Here is an 18,115-nt window from a genome sequence, read left to right as displayed (position 1 = left end):
AAAAGGCTAAAATAGACATTTGAACTTCTATGACCAATTCTATAGAAAAACCTATTCAAAAGGATTATGCATCCAAAATTGTCAGGGTTTAGATTAAAACCCGAAAAAAATATAAACCACATGGATTATTTTTGCAGTTTTATCTACTAAATTTGACAATTACGAAGGAAAGCTTATTTAATATAACAATCAACAAAAAGAGATATGTATTAAGAGTCAAATACTAGAAAAATTAGAGGCTTGTAAAAAATAAGTTAAATGGTGCCTGTCGCTCAACATGTGAAGGATTTGCTTGACGTGCTTCACCATGCATGACCATCTAGTAAGAAAAGCTCCATGATCATGGAAAATCAGCATGGTTAGAAAGATAAAAGAAGCATGGTGCAAATTTTTTTATTAACTAAGAAGTCATGAACCAAATTTTAACAAACTATAAAAATGACGAACGCTTTTTATGTTACATATGTATCTCGAACTCATGCGAATAACAAAGGATCATATGGTAGTTAAAAGGAAACACCTAACAAAATCACTCAAATTACCCACGAGGTACTCTTGACGACAAACAAAGAAGTAAAAGCATATAAGCATAGACGACTCGACACAACTCAGTGAAGACGACAATAACAATGTTTTGAAAAAAGCATGGTCATGCTGATTCTCCAACAACCGGGACTAGTCTATATATTACAAGCACCATACAAACTTAGCGTGGTATGTTTTCTTGATCAACAATTCCTGTCGAACCCGAGTAAGATTCCCGCTCGTTAGTACTATGTGGGATTAACGGGACAGCATAAAGATCAGATTGCTCTACTTCTAGAATTAGGCTTTTGGTTTCATCACGTGTTTCTTGACGTTGAACCCATGGATGAGTTGAAAACTTTCTTAAACCCTCTAACTCCATTGCCACCTCTGTCATGGTAGGTCTATTTTCTCCTAATAAGTTAAGGCATTTCTTTGCGATCTCAGCTACTGCTTGTAACTGCTCAATAGTCCCTTCATGTAGCAACCGTGGTTCAACAATTTGGAATAAACGATTTTCGTTCATTGACTTGACAAAGTATGTTGCCAAATTCTTTTCCTCATTGGTTCTACCTGCACAAATGGGTTTTCTCCCGGTTAAGAGTTCTGCAACGACCACACCGAAGCTATAAACATCACTCTTATCGGTTAACTGACTTGTATGGTAGTATTCAGGATCCAAGTACCCAAGTGTGCCCTGAATAAGAGTAGTTACTTGATCGTGATCTAAAGGGACCAACCTCGAAGCACCAAAATCTGATACTTTTGTGGTGTAGTTTTCATCTAATAATATATTTGCAGACTTGACATCTCTGTGTATGATAGGCATAGCAGCTTGTGAGTGAAGGTATGCAAATGCAGTTGCAGCTTCAGTAGCAACTCTTAGCCGATTCTCCCATGATAACCAACTCATTCCGCCCAATCTATTATGAATGTGATAGAAAAGCGTGTTATTCGAGATGAATTCATAGACTAGTACTGGTACCTCCTCTTCCAAACAACAACCTAATAGCTTAACCACATTGCGGTGGATGATTTGTGTAAGGATCAAGACTTCATTGATGAATTGCTCTGCTTGGGTCCCATCAACTAGTTTAGACTTTTTTATTGCAACAACACGTTTATCCAACAAGATTCCTTTGTACACTATACCAGAACCACCTCGGCCAATAATTTGCTCCTCGGAATAGTTATCAGTAGCTTTTCGGAGCTGTTCACTACTAAACATAGTCACGGCATCACTAGCCCCTGGTGCCTTGAGCTTTTGTTTCAGAAACTCACCCCCGTTTTTCTCAAAAAACTTTTCTCGTAGCTTGTTCAGTTTCCTCTTCCTTATGCCAAAGCAAATGCCAGTTATGCCAGATAATATGGCTAGAAAGCCAAACACCAGAACTACATGCGAAAGGAAAACAAATAAAGCTCTACAATAAATATTTGTTTTTTGTATAAATTAAAATATAAAAGCATGTGTTAAAAAAGATCCATTAGGTAACAATGCACGGAATGTTTGTTTGTTTGAGAGTTTGTTTTTTGTATACATTAAAATATAAAAGCATTGTGACCAAGCTAGATTAAAAGACAGAAGCAATGCATAAACTAATTGAGCAAGATGCAGCGACGACTGTTGCAATGCACATCTTAACTGGTACTAGATCTTACGACTATTGTTGAACCTGTTGTCAATTGGCTAAAAATGAATATTGTTTGATGCCAGCAGTCGCTCTTGACTTGATGCATGGACTTAATGCTTAAAGTTCAAAACCCTGGCATGCTCATTGATCGTTGGGAATCTGAGTACGATTAATCTATTTTTGCCTTTGTCCAGGTAATAAGAGAACAAAAGATGTTATCTGACAACTATTGCGCAGGAGTAGTTGATGCAGATATCGTATGCGCAGGTGATTTTAAAAGAACCAAAGGGAAGAAATATGGAGGCTGAGAGAAGAGAAGAAGTTTGGTAAGGAATTGCAAAATTAATGAATACGGCCTCATAGAAGAAAAAATGAACTAAAAATATTAACATGGTCTTCTTAGCATATATCTTGTTAGCCTACATGTTTACGAGCATTTTAGCCTTTAGCTCATTAGGTTTGATCTTAACTAATATTTATTCTCTCTTTTCTTGTTTGTAGCTTTTATGTTTTTCATCAAGAACCTTGTAATTTCTCTCTTTCAATAATCAGATAGTAATATTATCATATGATATCAGAACGGATGTTTGATACGTTGTTAGAAGGTTTTGTAGCAGTCATCTGTGGTCTTAGCTAAGGTTGTTGTAGTCGTTTCGTTTCCAATCTGTTTGATGCTTCTTCATTGCTAGTGTTCGTTTGCTTGTTGGTATTTGATTGTTGTTGTTAGTTTGTTGTTGTTGTTCGATCTCTTATTGTTCGATTAGTTGCTTCCGTTGGTTTGTTACTGTTCTCATTCTATGTACTTGTTTGGCAAAAGTCGTTGTTAGCTGGAAGCGAGTAGCGGGTGGCGGGTAGCTGGTAGCGGGAAGTTGTGGCTTTTATTTTGTTATATGACAGTTAGGCAAAAATAGTTGAAAGCTTTTAAAATATATAAAATTACATAAAAGGACAATTAATATATATATATATATATATATATATATATATATATATATATATATATATATATATATATATATATATATATATATAAGGGTAATTATGGAAATTGATTTCAAAAGCTCAATAGCATTTTGTTAAACACTACATGAAGTAGCTTTTAGATTTGGAGTGTTTTGTTTAAACTAAAAATTAAATGACCGTACCGCCAAATGAAGATTTTTATATAAACTAGAGCGTTTTATCAAAAGCTAAAAGCTAGAAGCTCCCAGACGCTTCCAAAAGCTTCATGTCAAACACACACTATGATTGGTTATATGTTGTTGTGGTTATTAATATATTGCCAACATGACTGGAAATGATGATTCCCTTCAGGCAATTGGTATTTGATTAGATGGAAAGAATTATACTTATTGGAGTTATGTTATGAAGAACTTCCTTTGAGGGAAGAATATGTGGGGATATGTCACTAGGACTAAAGCCAAACCTTCAGTGCCTCAAGCTGAGAATTTTGATTTGTTGGTTGATGTTTGGGAGTAGACCTGACAATTCGTGTATTCATGTCATGAAAACATGTTAGTCACGAATTTGATACGATACAAATACACGAAGAGAAATAAGCGTTTTCTCAATTTTAATGATGTATTCATGTCGTGTATTCGTGTCGTGTAATGTCTCTCACAAAGTCGTGTATTTGTGTTTCAAATTGCTAAGTCTACTTGGGAGACTGATAACTCCAAGGTCATTACTTGGATTAACAATTCTCTTACATAATCTAGTGGTATGCATTTGACTAAATATGACAAAATAAACGAAGTTTTGAATCATTTAGAGAAACTGTATACTTAGTCTAACTTTGCTAAATAATATCAATTAAGATATGATATCCGTGTTCTTCAATAAAATGATATGAGTATTCAAGATTTATATGTTACTATGTCTGATTTGTGGGATCAATTGGCTCTTACTGAATCTAAAGAGTTAAACGATTTTAAGTCTTATATTGCTAAGAGGGAAGAACAACGTTTGGACCAGTTTTTAATGTCGTTGCTTTCTGATTTTGAAGGCCTACGTGGAATGATTCTTCATCGATCCCCCCTTCCCTCGGTGGATTCTATTTTTCATGAGCTGATTGCTGAAGAGACTCGTATCAAGTCTTACGCGGATAAATTATTTAAAGCAACCTCCATTCCAACTTCCAGTCATGCTTTGCTTGCTGTTTCCTCTAATCAGTCTCGACAAACTCCAAGGGTTACTTATGATGAGTATGCATTCTGAAAACAGAAAAATCATTGGAAAGCTCAGTGTCCATTGTTAGTCAACAAGTGTAAATCTGGTCAGCCTCAGTCGGGACAACAGAATAAGTCTGGTCAGCAGAAGTTTCAGCCACATTCCTCTAGTACTCGTCCATGGACACCTCGTCCTCCATAGTTTGATGTTGCTGCTACACCACCAGTTGACACAGAATCTGTTGGAAACGTGTCACAATCTACATTGAATCAAAAGGTTTTTGAGAGTTTCAAACAGTATTTGGCCTCTAATCCCACTACCATGTCTGCATCTATGTCTCACTCTGGTCCTACTTCATCCGGTACCTCAGGTATTCCCTCATCTTTGTGGATTTTAAATTCTGGTGCAACCCATCACATGACTCCTCATTTGTCATCATTTACTTCTTTGTCATATGTGTCATCTATCTCTGTTATGTCTGCTAGTGATACATTTATGCCATTCGAGGGTATTAGGTATGTTTCTATTTCTCATATCACTATCCTTGATGTTTATTACATTCCAAAACTTACTTTGAATCTTGCTTCAGTCAGTCAGTTGTGTAAGTCTAGTAATTGGGTGTTCTTTTCTGATTCTGTTATACAGGATCAACACACCCAAAATGTGATTGGGATCAGCCGCAGGGTGGGGTAACTGTATGTCTTGGAGGTTCTCAAAGTGTCTGATGTTTCTGCCTCCAACATTGATTTGTCTTCTTTTCATTTGAGTCCTTTTTCGTCTAAGTTTTATCTTTGGATTTCTCGTTTGGGACATGTGTATGTATCGCATTTGAGTTTTCTAGCATCTAGTGGTGTTTTGGGTCATTTGAACACTGGTGAGATTTCTAATTGTAGTGGTTGTAAACTGGAAAAATTCTCTGCTTTACCTTTTATTAAAATTATGTTTTATTCTACTGTTCCTTTTGATATTATTCATTCTGATGTATGGGGTCCTACACTAGTATCCACAAAGGGTGGGTCGACCTATTATGCATCTTTTACAGATGATTATACTTGGTATACCTAGGTTTATCTTATGAAATGTAGATCTGATTTCCTTGGCATTTACAATAGTTTTAGAGCTCTTGTTAAAAATCAAAATCCGGCTATGATCAAGTGATTCAGGTGTGACTTAGGGGGTGAATATACCTCTAACGATTTTACTTGGTTACTTGCTTCGGATGGTACCATACACCAGCCATCGTGTATTGACACTCCTCAGCAAAACAATGTGGCAGAACGAAAACACTGTCATATTGTTGAGACAGACCGCTCACTGCTCCTGTCTACACAGGTTCCTAGTGCGTTTTAGGGAGAAAGAGTACTAACTATTTTTTATGTGGTTAATCGTATCCCTACTTCATTGAATTCAGGAATGTCTCCTTTTGAGAAGCTATATGATCACCTACCAGACTACTTTGCCTTACGAGTTTTGGATGTACTTGTTTTTTTCTTCGGCCTCATGTTGAGAGGAACAAGTTGGGGCTGGAATCTGCTATTTGTGTATTTTGGGGTATGTTGTTGGAAAGAAAGGATATTGTTGCTATGTTCCTGGGAGTCTACAGTTATATGTTTCTCGACATGCCACTTTGTTGGAACATATTCTTTTCTACTTGATTATTAATACAACCCACAATATAACGAAGTTAAATCTTCTACATATTGATCCTTTCGGTGAAGAGATAAAGACTCGATATCCATCTATGTCGTCTAATCGTTCAGCTCATGACACTCCCACTTCTTCAGAGATTTCATCGACTCCTCCTGCTCCTGAGTATGCCCCTTCGACTGTTGAGATTGAAGATCCACTTCCACCACCACCCCTCAGGAGGTCTACTCGTCCTATCAAGTCCACCAAGCTTCTAAATTTTACTTATTCTTCATACTCATGATCATTTGCTTCCTTTATAGATAGCATCCACCATTTTGTATAAACCTTAATCGTATAAAGAGGTTGTATTAGATTCTCTTTGATAGAATGCTATAGCTGAGGAACTCACTGCTCTTCATTGAATTCATACATGGGATTTGGTTTCCCTTCCTCCTAGGAAATATAGGATTGGTTGTCGCTGGAGTACAAGATAAAAACAAAATCTAAAGGGTCTGTTGAGTGGTACAAGGATAGAATTGTAGAAAAAGGGTATTCCCAACAGTATGGTTTGGAATATGAGGAGACCTTTGCCCTAGTGGCAAAGATGACGACAATTCTTACTATGACTGCAGTTTCATTTGTTCGATAGTGGAAGATCTTTTAAATGGATGTCAAGAATGCCTTTTTGAATGGTGGCCTCCATGAGGAGGTTTATATGTCTCCTTCCCCAGGAATTCAGCATTAGCCGGGTGAGGCTTGTCGGCTTCGCAAAAGCTTTGTATGGTCTCAAGCAAGCACCTCGTGTTTGGTTTGACAAATTCTCCACAATGATTACCTCTCTTGGATTTTTTCAGAGTGATCATGATTCGACTTTGTTTATTATATGCTCGAGTACAGGACAGATTCTTTTGTCCTTATATCTGGATGACACGATCGTTACTTGTGATGACCATAGTGGTATTGACTCTTTGAAGCATGATCTAGCTTATCGTTTTGCTATGAAGGATTTGGGTTTGCTGCATGGCACTCAGTTTCTGAGATATCTTCATGGCACTCAGTTTCAAAACCTCTTGTTTCCCTCAACGTATTCTCTTGAGTTACGTGCCTATAGTGATGTTGATTGGGATGGTGATCGTCATGATCGTAAATCCACCACCGGATTCTGCATGTTTCTTGGAGAGTCTCTCATTTCATGGAATAGCAAGAAAAAAGATGTCGTTTCTAGATCGTCCATGGAGGCTGAGTATTGTGCTATGGTTGTGACAACCCGTGAGATTATTTGGTTACGATGGCTTCTTGCAGATATGGGGATTCACATTTCTTCACCTACTCTCCTGAATTGTAATAACAAAAGTGTGATACAAATTGCGAAGAATTCTATTTTCCATTGGTGGACAAATCACATAGAGATTGATTGTCCCTTCACACGTCATCACTTACAACTCGGAAGAGAGAGGCTCTCGTTTGTTTCATCAACCTTGCAGCATGCGGATATTTTTACGAAGGCTCTATTAGCGTCTCGGTTTTGTTTTTTGTGTGACCAACTCTCAATGCTTATTGTTGCGGCATTATGAGTTTGAGGGGGTGTTAGCCTATATGTTGTTAGCCCATGTGTTTATAGGCCTTTTAGCCTTTAGCCCATTAGGGTTTGGTCTTAGCAAATATTTATTCACCTTATTCTTGTTTGTATCTTTTATGCTTTTCATCAAGAACCTTGTCATTTCTATCTTTCAATAATCATATGGCAATATTATCAGGTCTTAGTATTTTACTTAGATTCCATATTGATAAGATTTTTATAATTTAATGATTATCCTTATTTTAGGAAACTTTTTTGTTTTAACGTTTTTGCATTGGAGGACTCCATCAAGTCTAGTATAAATAAGGTGTTATGTATTATGATTAAATTTCCAGTTTTTACTTTTGATTCAATAAGATACATAGAGATCAAGTAATATTTCTAGAAAAGTTTTTCTCTCCTATTTTTTTTTTCTTCCGCCCTTGTTCCTACTAGTGTCCCGTTTTAAGTTTTCTTCTTTGTTTTTCCTTTCATAAAAGAATCAAATGAATTGATTCTTATATAACCTTATTCTTAAAGAATAGAGTGAATTGATTTTCAATTTAGTATCAGACTGAATCTAGTATAGCAACTATGAAGTGTTGCAATGCCAAACAAAAAAGAGTAACCCTCGTTTCAGTATCCAATGTTGTCACGATCACATTATGTTGCATCGGCCATCAGGATGAGTGTATATATATATATATATATATATATATATCAAGAACACCAAAAAGGTTGAGAATACTTGAATAAATCTGGACCTTTCAATTATTAAGACCAATGGCTATTATACATGGGCCATTAATGTAAATATAAAAAGTTATATGATGAAATTGAAAGTTGATAATAGACGATAAGGGTATTTTGGGGATATCAATTTATTTGTTACCTTAACACCCATTTCCCGAGTTCAACCTAACGAGAGAAAAGAAAGGAAATGGGTGGAAATGAGAAGAAAGTAAAATAAATTGGTGTTCTCGAGTTTCATTAAAGGAATGAAGTGGAAGGAAGTAGAGAGAAATGGAAGGATCATTTTCCCTCCTAACTTTTCTTCCAATTTGGAAGTATTTGGAAAGATATAACAAAATGATTAATTTTTCTCCAACTCCGAAACACAAAAGAAAACTTTATTTACCTTTCCTTTCTCTTATTTTCTCTCCTGGATTTTTTTCTCTTCTTTTCTTTTATTTGCTTGAACTTAGGAACTAGGCGTAAAACTAGCCATCTTCTTTTCTCTACGTTACCTATCATATCTTAAGAAGAAACCCCCCAAACAAATTTGTATAGTGTTCTACTAGTGTTATCGGTGCCTTACAACAACCGTTAATTCTCATCTGGATAATATCGTGGCCACCACCGCTCCACTCTTTCTTTCTCGGGGACAATTGATGACCCCTTCCCACCTGTTCCTTCGTATCGAATAACATTGGACTACCTGTGAATCACCCTACTAATTGAATATAATCATCTCTTTCTCTCCCTCTCTTTCTCTCTTTAAAATAGGGTTCGACATGCATGGTTCTAGAGACACCATCATCATCCACCTTAACCTACCGATTACGCCTCATATCAAGATAATCTTCTACACCTTTTTTCTGACTGGATGTAAACCCTCACGCACATTCATCGCCAACATCAGTTCAAACGACCATCTGAACGAGGCCTTCATCTTTTGTGATCCTTTATTGCACAATAGCAACTGATTGATGGGATTTACGCACTCTCTCTCTCTCTCTCTCTCTCTCTTACTTTCTGTTCTAGAACTATAGGTGCTTTTGGCTATCCCCGCCGAACTGTTTCTTTCATCTCCTGCGGTGGTTCTTCCCTCCGCCTTCATCTCCCCTCCTCGAACGAACTTCACATCTCTTTGGAAACAAGTTGTGTTGATTTTTAGGAACATTTTGACTGAATATCATATACTCCAGGACCATTATTTTTTATAACTTATGACTCTTGTGTTTCTTCATGTTATATACGTTATATGAGTGTAAGAAATTAGACGGAACCTGAACGATTTATCATTTTCAATTCAGTTGAAGTCTTGTGAAGCCGACACTTATGCATTTTTAATTATACAACTTCCTTGTTGGCTTAAACTTACACCTATTTAATTGTCTATCTATTGTACTATCTTTGTGGAAATCAAACAAGTCGGTGGCTTTTTTCATCAACAACACCCCCACGTTAATATCATCTTACTACAACGATACCTATTTTCAGGGCCGGCCCAGCTACATGGGCAAGTTGGGCTTAGGCCCAGGGCATCAAAAAAATAGGGGCATATTTTTTATCCAGCAAGTTATAATATATGTATATAATTTTGGCCCAAAAATTAAACCCAATTACTCCAATAGTCCAGCAAGTCAGCATTAGGGCATTCCGATTCAGCGATCTTGACTCTTGAGCTTGAGCGCCAAGTGAATTAGCGCAATCGGGAGATGAGGAGTCGGGAGATGAGGAGTCGGTCGACCAACGTTCGAATGGATTCAACGTGTTTGTTGTGTGAGCATCACCGATTCAGCCGATTTCTTATTCATTCTTCTTCTCAATTTCTTATTCAATCTTCTTCTCAATTTCTTATTCAATCAATCAATCTTCTCTAAAACTTATAGCCTATACGTTCAATCGAGGAAACCAAGGGAAGTACGAACCAGTGAAGAAGGCAAGAAATCAAACACAGCCGTGAAGAAGGGAAGTACGAACCAGTGAAGAAGGCAAGAAATCAAACAGACAAACACAGCCGTGAGTTTTCTTCTGATTGCAATTTGCCAATTTCTATTCTTCATTCTGATAAACTCGAATTTTGGGTGAGTTTTCTTCAATTGACTGTGAGTCTATGAGTTTTCTTCAATCATTGTTTCTTTTTTCTTAATATGATTAATTGAATATTGTGATTTGTTGTTTGAGTTGCAGATTTGGAAATTGGAATTTTCAATTGTTTTCAAATAGAAAACGAAGTGAACACAGTTTCTGAATTCTCTTTTCAGTTCTCATTTTGTGCTCTTCAACTTATTAGGGTAAGTTTTCTATTTTTCTTCTAATGATTTTTTTTATTTCTGTATGAACATCAACCACAGTTTCTGAATTATCTAAAGTTTTGTTTTTGTTTCTGTGATGTGAATCAGGACTTGGGACTTGGGAGGCTTATTTTTGTTTATTTTGAAATCTTGAAAGGTATATATTTATTTCATTGTAGTGTTATTACTTATTAGTCAGTAGTTGTTGAAAATGGATTTGTATTTCTAATTGTATGTTTTAATTTTCAGATTATCGGCATCTTTAAAGAGGGAAATAAAAATGAAAACTTTGGACAGGTTGTATCTTTCTTTGCTTAGCTTTTATAACTAGAATTATTGATTATTTTCTTTGCTTAGCTTTTTTCTTTGCTGATTTTTAAATATGTTTCCCCGAAAACAACCATCGGGTGCTCAAAATAGAAAACGAAAAAGAAAAGAACAAGAAGATGCTAATCAATTAAGAGGGTCTTTGAATAAATATTTTGTTAGAAATCAAAATTCCAATGATCCGGTTAATAATTTTAATGTTCCACCTAGTACTTCCAATGATTCGGTTGATATTTCCAATGATTTTGAAAAAAATGATTTTTTTGATAAAGATAAACCAAGTGATTTTAATATTTTTGATCCTAGAGTATGGGATGATTTAGATTCAAAAATGAAAGATTTACTAATAGAAAAAGGGCCAAATAGAGAAGTTGATACCAACACAATTTTTCCAAAAGATTCATTTGGTAGACATTTTTCATTTGATTTTTTCATTCGGAAATTAAGAAATGGTGATTCTTTTGATAGAAAATGGTTAGTGTATTCAAAAGAACTTGATAAAGTTTTTTGTTTTTGTTGTAAGTTGTTTAAAACTATTCGAACTAAAAGTAGTTTGGCTACCGAAGGAATTAAAGATTGGAAGCATCTTAGTGAAACATTAAAACAACATGAAAATAGTTCCAATCATATGGATAATTTAAGAACATGGAATGAAACGCGAATTAGGTTAAATAAAAACGAAAGAATTGACAAAGAAATTCAAGAAATGATAAAAAAAGATACCGAACATTGGAAAGAAGTTATGGTTAGAATTATTTCTGTTGTAAAATGTTTAGCAAAAAATAACTTGGCTTTTCGTGGTACAAATGAAAAAATTTATGAAAACTCAAATGGAAATTTTTTAAGTGTAATTGAATCAATTGCGGAGTGGGATCCGGTAATGAAAGAACATTTTCGAATGATTCAAGACAAAGAAACACATAATCATTATCTTAGTCATAAAATTCAAAATGAATTAATTGAAATGTTAGCATCCGAGGTAAAATGTGCAATTATAAAAAAAAAATCAAAAGGGCAAAATATTTTTCTATAATTCTTGATTGCACTCCGGATGCTAGTCACCAAGAACAAATGACTTTGATTATAAGATGTGTAGATTTGGAAAGTGTTCCATTAAAAGTTGAAGAGTTTTTTTTAGAGTTTTTAAATGTAGAAGATACATCCGGTCTTGGTCTTTTTAATGTTTTACAAGATGCCCTAAAATCTCTTGATTTGGATATTAATTATGTTCGTGGTCAAGGGTATGATAATGGGGCAAATATGAAAGGTAAACACCAAGGTGTTCAAAAACGATTGCTTGATATAAATAATAGAGCTTTTTATATGCCTTGTGGATGTCATAGTTTAAATTTGGTTTTGTGTGATATGGCAAATTCTTGCCAAAAGGCAAAAACTTTTTTTGGTACATGTCAAACGCTTTATAATGTTTTTTCCAATTCAACCAAAAGATGGAGTGTTTTACTTGAGTTTGTTGATGATCTAACACTTAAATCATTATCAGCTACTCGTTGGGAAAGTCATATTGAATGTGTTAAAGCAATAAAAACACAATTTTATCAAATAAGAAAAGCTTTAAAAAAACTATCTATAATAAGTGATAATGGACAAGTGTGTAGAGATGCTGATTCACTAGTAAATGGTGAATTTTCTAGTTTTGAATTTATTTTAAGTTTAGTTATATGGTATGATATTTTGTACAAAATTAATTTGGTAAGCAAAAAGTTACAATCCAAAGAAATGCTTCTTGATGTTGCTGTAAAAAATTTAGAAGGGTTAATTAATTATTTTGAAGAATATAGGGAAAGTGGGTTTGACTTTGCTATTAGTGAAGCAAAAGAAATAGCAAATAGTGTTAAAGTTAAACCCGAATTTCCTCAAAAACGCAATAAAAAAAGAAAACAACATTTTGATGAAATTCCAAATACCGAAAGAGAACACCAATCTTCTCAAGAAGCATTTAAAAGAAATTATTTTTTTATTCTTGTTGATATGGCTTTTGTTCAATTGAAAAGTAGATTTGAACAAATGCAATATTTTGAATCGATATTTGGTTTTTTGTTTGATGGTTCCAAATTAGTTTCTTTAGTTGATGATGAATTAAAGAAATGTTGTTTAAATCTTGAGTCCAATTTGAAAAATGGTGAAGATTATGATATTGATGGAGATGATTTATTCATTGAGTTAAAACTTTTGCAGAAAATGTTGCCGGATGAAGCATACAAAAGTCGAAGTCCTTGGACATCTATTCAAATAATGGAGTATGCAAGAAGAATGGATATGTTCCCTAATGTGTTGGTTGCATATAGGATATTATTGACAGTGCCGGTTACGGTTGCTTCCGCAGAAAGAAGTTTTTCAAAATTGAAGCTTTTGAAATCGTATCTCCGAAGTACCATGACTCAAGAAAGATTGAATGGATTAGCAATTTTAAGTATTGAAAGTGATTTTCTAAAAAATATTGATTATTGTAAAATAAGAGATGTTTTCGCTTCAAAAAATGCGCGAAGACATCGTTTTAGGTGATTTTTTATATATTTTGGTTGTGTTATTTGTTTGATTATAAAAATTACTGCATTTTTTATATTAGAAATTACTACGTTTGTTTGATTATATGTTTTTGTTATTGTACGTTACACATATAAGGGCATAATTTTTTTATCTCGCCCCGGGTAGTAAAAAACAATGGACCGGCCCTGCCTATTTTGTTTAATTGTTGTGCATGGGATATGCGTTTCATAGTGGTAACATGCTTAATTTCAAGATTTTTTTTGGATTCCTCTTTTATTCTATGAGATAATGACAACTTGACAATTCTTTTCGTAATGAAATTAAAAGAGGATCTTCTTATGTTACTGAGTATTGTTGATGTTCTTTTTAATGGTATTCCCATTGATCCCATGGTAAAATCTCATTCATACATATGTTAAACAAAAACATCAAAAGGTAATTAGGTTTAGAGATAAGTCAAGAATGGGAAGAGGCGATTAAATGCTTCAACAAACTCTCTCGTTGAGTTTTTCAAAAGAAACTTATTTTAGTATAGTATATAACTTGGTTTGTAACAGTTTGTTGGTGATTTGGGTGTGATGTTGGGATATTATGGTGGTTGTTGGCGGCATGAACAAATGAAAACGATGGACTGATTGTAGTTTGAATGTGGTCGGGACAATCTTGATAAGATTAGGGTAGTAGCAGGTGGTGTTGGGTGATTGTGGAGTTGTTGTTCACTTATGATTTAATCCAAGGAAAATCATGATAAAAACATATACGGATTTATTCATTTATGATTAAATGGGTATTAGTTTTTTTATTATAGAAGTGTATTCAAATTATTAGAGGTGTTTTCATTTGTGATTGAAGTGCATTCATTAGTGATTTGAGATGTTTGCTCTTTCGCTCAACAAATGAGAATGAAACATATACTCTTGTTCATTTTTTTTAGATACAACTTACATTACGTATATTCAATTATAATTAAAGTTATATTAATTTGTGAAAAGAATGCAATAATATTGCATTCTATATTATTGTTGCATAGTATTTATTTATGATCATAGGAAAATTACTACATTGTATTTTTTTACTTCCTTTTTTTTCTTTTGTTCATTTATGAATGAAACCATATGAAACAATCCTCCCTAATAAATAAAAAACTTTTTGTCACTTTTCAATTTCTTATGCATTTGGACACATGTAATTTTGTGGTTAATTCTTAGAAATTAATTTCCACTTGTCATTTTGTGGTAATTTTTTATTTTCTTAATTAACTATCTAATTTTTAGGTTATAGAAAGTAATTAATGTGTCATTAATTTGTTTCCTTATATTTTCAAATTTTAATATATTTCCTTCAATATATATAATTCAAAATTGACATGTTTCTTTTAAAGTTCATTGTCATTTTAGGCAAAATGGTCTATATAAAAAAAATAATCAAACTTTGTTGCTTTTTATTGACAAACTAAAAAAAATGTTATATGGTCAAAATATAATTATTTTTATGTAGTTTGTTTTATTAATATAAATTGAATTATTTATTTATTCATCATTTTGTTTGTATATATATTTTTAAATTTTATTTTAAGAAATACTTAATGTTTACACTTTGATATTTAATATTTTCTTTTAAAAAAATATTAAAAGTTTATATCTCCATATATAACTTTTTTTAATCAGCCCGTGCAGTACACGGGTTTCACATCTAGTTCATATAACAAAGAAAAGGTGTACGCTTTGTCATTATTAATTTTCGTATATTTCTTTGTAAAAAAACTAACATTAAGTTTTATCCATATATCATAATTTATTATGAATGAATACATATTAATATAAAATGAATATTCCAATAAAAATGAAAGGAAAAAAAAAAAGATTTTTCAAGACTTCTTTGAAAATAAACAACATAAAGTTTTATCCTGGTTTGATATTATGGTAGTTATGAACACTACAAGAAAAAAGGCCTTTTACGACGCGCAAAACACGACGCTCTTTGATTTATGTTACGCATTAGAGAGCGACATTAAAAAAGTGTCATCTCTTCAAAAATTTTAAGGATTTAGGTCGCGCATTACTGAGTGCCCTTAAATTAGTGTCTCATGTAAAAATATTAAAAACACGGAGGGCACCTATAATAAAAAGGGCGTCCTCTACAAATGTCGCTTTATAATTTTAAAAACGCGCGTTTCTGGGACTCAGGGGGGAAACTAAATCCCCCAAAATTTTGAACACCCGCTTCCTCTTCCTCTCTACTCTCTACACCCGCCAAATCGATCGACTTCATTCTCTCCCTTCTTTCTCTCTGCAAACCCCTTCTTCTCCGATCGACTTTCACTTCCTTCTATGTGCAAACCCTAATCAAACATAACACATTTGAAATAGTAATATCTTCTTTCATTTTCTCCCCTGCTACTCTCTGTAAAACCTAGCAGCCGCCACCACTAGAAACATGGAAAATCCCCCAAAATTTTGAAGTACCCCGCTCACTCCTCTTCACCTCTACCCTACTCCATCTACAATGACTCCCCACGTTACAAACCCTAGTCTAGTTGTGCTTCTATCCTTGGTCCTATTTCTTCATCCATTCAGCAAATTAGGGGAACACGACTTCTCATTCATCCCTCAACTTCATCTTCTCAATCAAGAAAAAAGGATTCTGGTTTTTTTTGTTCATCTGCATCATCTTGGTGGCGATAAACTCTCTAAGGTTCGTTAATTGGTTCAATATTGTTTATTCTCAAAGTGTTGGATGTGGGGGTAAATTTGTTATATGTGAACAAACACAACATCACCAACATCCGATTGACGGGTTCGATTATCCTCTTCTGGTTACACAAAGGTATGTTGTGCTTACCATCGTTCTTCTCCCTGTTACCTAATATGCGACTCCCATGAAACCGAGTTGCTCAACAGGATGAAACTCAACATCTCCGATCCGATCTTTATCTGATTTCGATTATTAAAAGCCAACTATAAACATCACACCACATGGTCGACAATCGACATACTCTCTTTCTCCATGTTGACTCCCTTTCTATCTCTATCAAGTTTCTGTCTCTATCAAGTTTTAAGGGCGTACAAAAGGGATATCAATATTGATTTTTTTTTTTAACATTCACTTGATTCTTGGAGCTTTTTCACTAAAATATAGGAGAAGATGAGTAATCTATTTCGAAGGGCTGCATCACAGTTTAGGCCCTCTTATTAGTTATTCCTCCCATTCATGCACACAATCAGAATCAAAATCAGTTTAATACACGAATTAAATCAGGAATATATGTTATTGAACTATATATGATCCTTGTTAAAATTATTATTCTGCTAATATGATATCGGCTAGATTTATATTCTCCATCATAATTAAACCTAATAGCTTATGAAACATTGAAATTTCCTTGGGGCGCGGGACCTGTTTATCTAAATAAATAGAGAAGCTATTAAATTTTTAGCATTGCAAAAGTATGAAAGTTTATAACTTGTTTGTTTTCATAATTCATAGCGTATTTTCCACTTACTTTTTTTTTCCATTGCTTCATGTGACTTGTAGTTACTGACACTCAGATGAAAACAGGCTTTATGATTACAACTCTAATGATTTGAATTTAATAAGATGTTATATGTTATAGATTGGTTCACATAGAAAAAATGTTGGAGGTTCTAGAAGTGTGATGGTGAGGTGGACTAGTATAGAAGCTGTACAAACTGATGATTCTGCAGTTGATCGTAAGGGGTATGTTATAGCAATGCATCTTTAATACTATGCCTCAAAATATTGGATTTCTTTTAAAAAAATCATTTTCTGATTGCTTCTATTCCAATATTAGGTATAAGGGACATGACATGTTGGCTCCTTTCACTGCTAGATGGCAGCCTGATGAATTGCATCCATTGGTAATAGATAAATCTGAGGTAAAGATTATTAACATTTATAAGTATTGGAATTTTGTATATTCTATGTCTATTGTGAAAAAGGTTTGATTCTTGTTATGATAGGGTTCATATGTGTATGACATAAATGGGAAAAAGTATCTTGATTCTCTTGCTGGTTTATGTTGCACAACTTTAGTATACACAAAACCCTTTTCTAGATTAAACAGTTTCTGAAAAATGTTTGTTTTTTATATTTCTTTTTGTAACTTTTGGGGGGGAGTGAATCAAGGCTTGTTGATGCTGCAACTAAACAGCTAAATATTACAGAGGTGGGACCTTATCTAGCTTCAATTGTCAATAATACATGACTTGTAACACTCTCTTGTTGTCATCCAGCTTTTGCATCTTTCCACCATCTTGAGGTCTTGGATTTGAGTTCTAACAGTCTTGTTGGGAGCATCCCTTCAGCAATACATGCATTATCTTCCCTAAGAGTTGTCCCATTCGCTCACAATAATCTTAATGGCTCATTATCAAATCATGGTAAGTTATATATCTAAAGCATGCACATTTCATTTTTGTGAGTATTTTGTAACATTACCTTTGGTCCTTTCCTTGATGCTTAATCTTTTTGAACTTGTATGACCATGAAAATGCAAGTAATATATTTCTTGAAGGTTAATCTTTTATAACTTAATTACCTTTTGAGTTTCATGGCTTACGCATATTTTTTTATTTTTATTTTTGTCGTTTGACAGGGTTTTGTGAGTCGAAGAATCTCGGTGAATTGGATCTTAGTAACATCTCTTAAGTTGTTTGATATTTCTTCAAACAATTTTTGTGAGTACATTGATTTTAGTCATAACATATTTGAAGGTTCATTCTCCTTTA

The 18,115-nt window shown here is 33.9% G+C and overlaps 1 protein-coding gene across 1 annotated transcript in view; it reads right to left on the bottom strand.

The window, feature by feature from the left end:
- Window positions 1-370: 370 nt before the first annotated feature.
- LOC111886725 (wall-associated receptor kinase 2) overlaps window positions 371-18,115 on the bottom strand; it is a 34,172-nt gene continuing 16,427 nt past the window's right edge. The window contains exon 3 of the mRNA XM_052764301.1: window positions 371-1,917. Coding sequence (XP_052620261.1) covers window positions 707-1,917 — 1,211 coding nt within the window. The 3' untranslated portion in view covers window positions 371-706. The remainder of the gene's footprint in view (window positions 1,918-18,115) is intronic.

Source organism: Lactuca sativa, chromosome 5, assembly GCF_002870075.4.
Source record: "Lactuca sativa cultivar Salinas chromosome 5, Lsat_Salinas_v11, whole genome shotgun sequence".
Taxonomy (NCBI): Eukaryota; Viridiplantae; Streptophyta; class Magnoliopsida; order Asterales; family Asteraceae; genus Lactuca; species Lactuca sativa.
The sequence above is the reverse complement of the archived record's forward strand: the minus strand, read 5'-3'. Positions and strand labels throughout refer to the sequence as shown.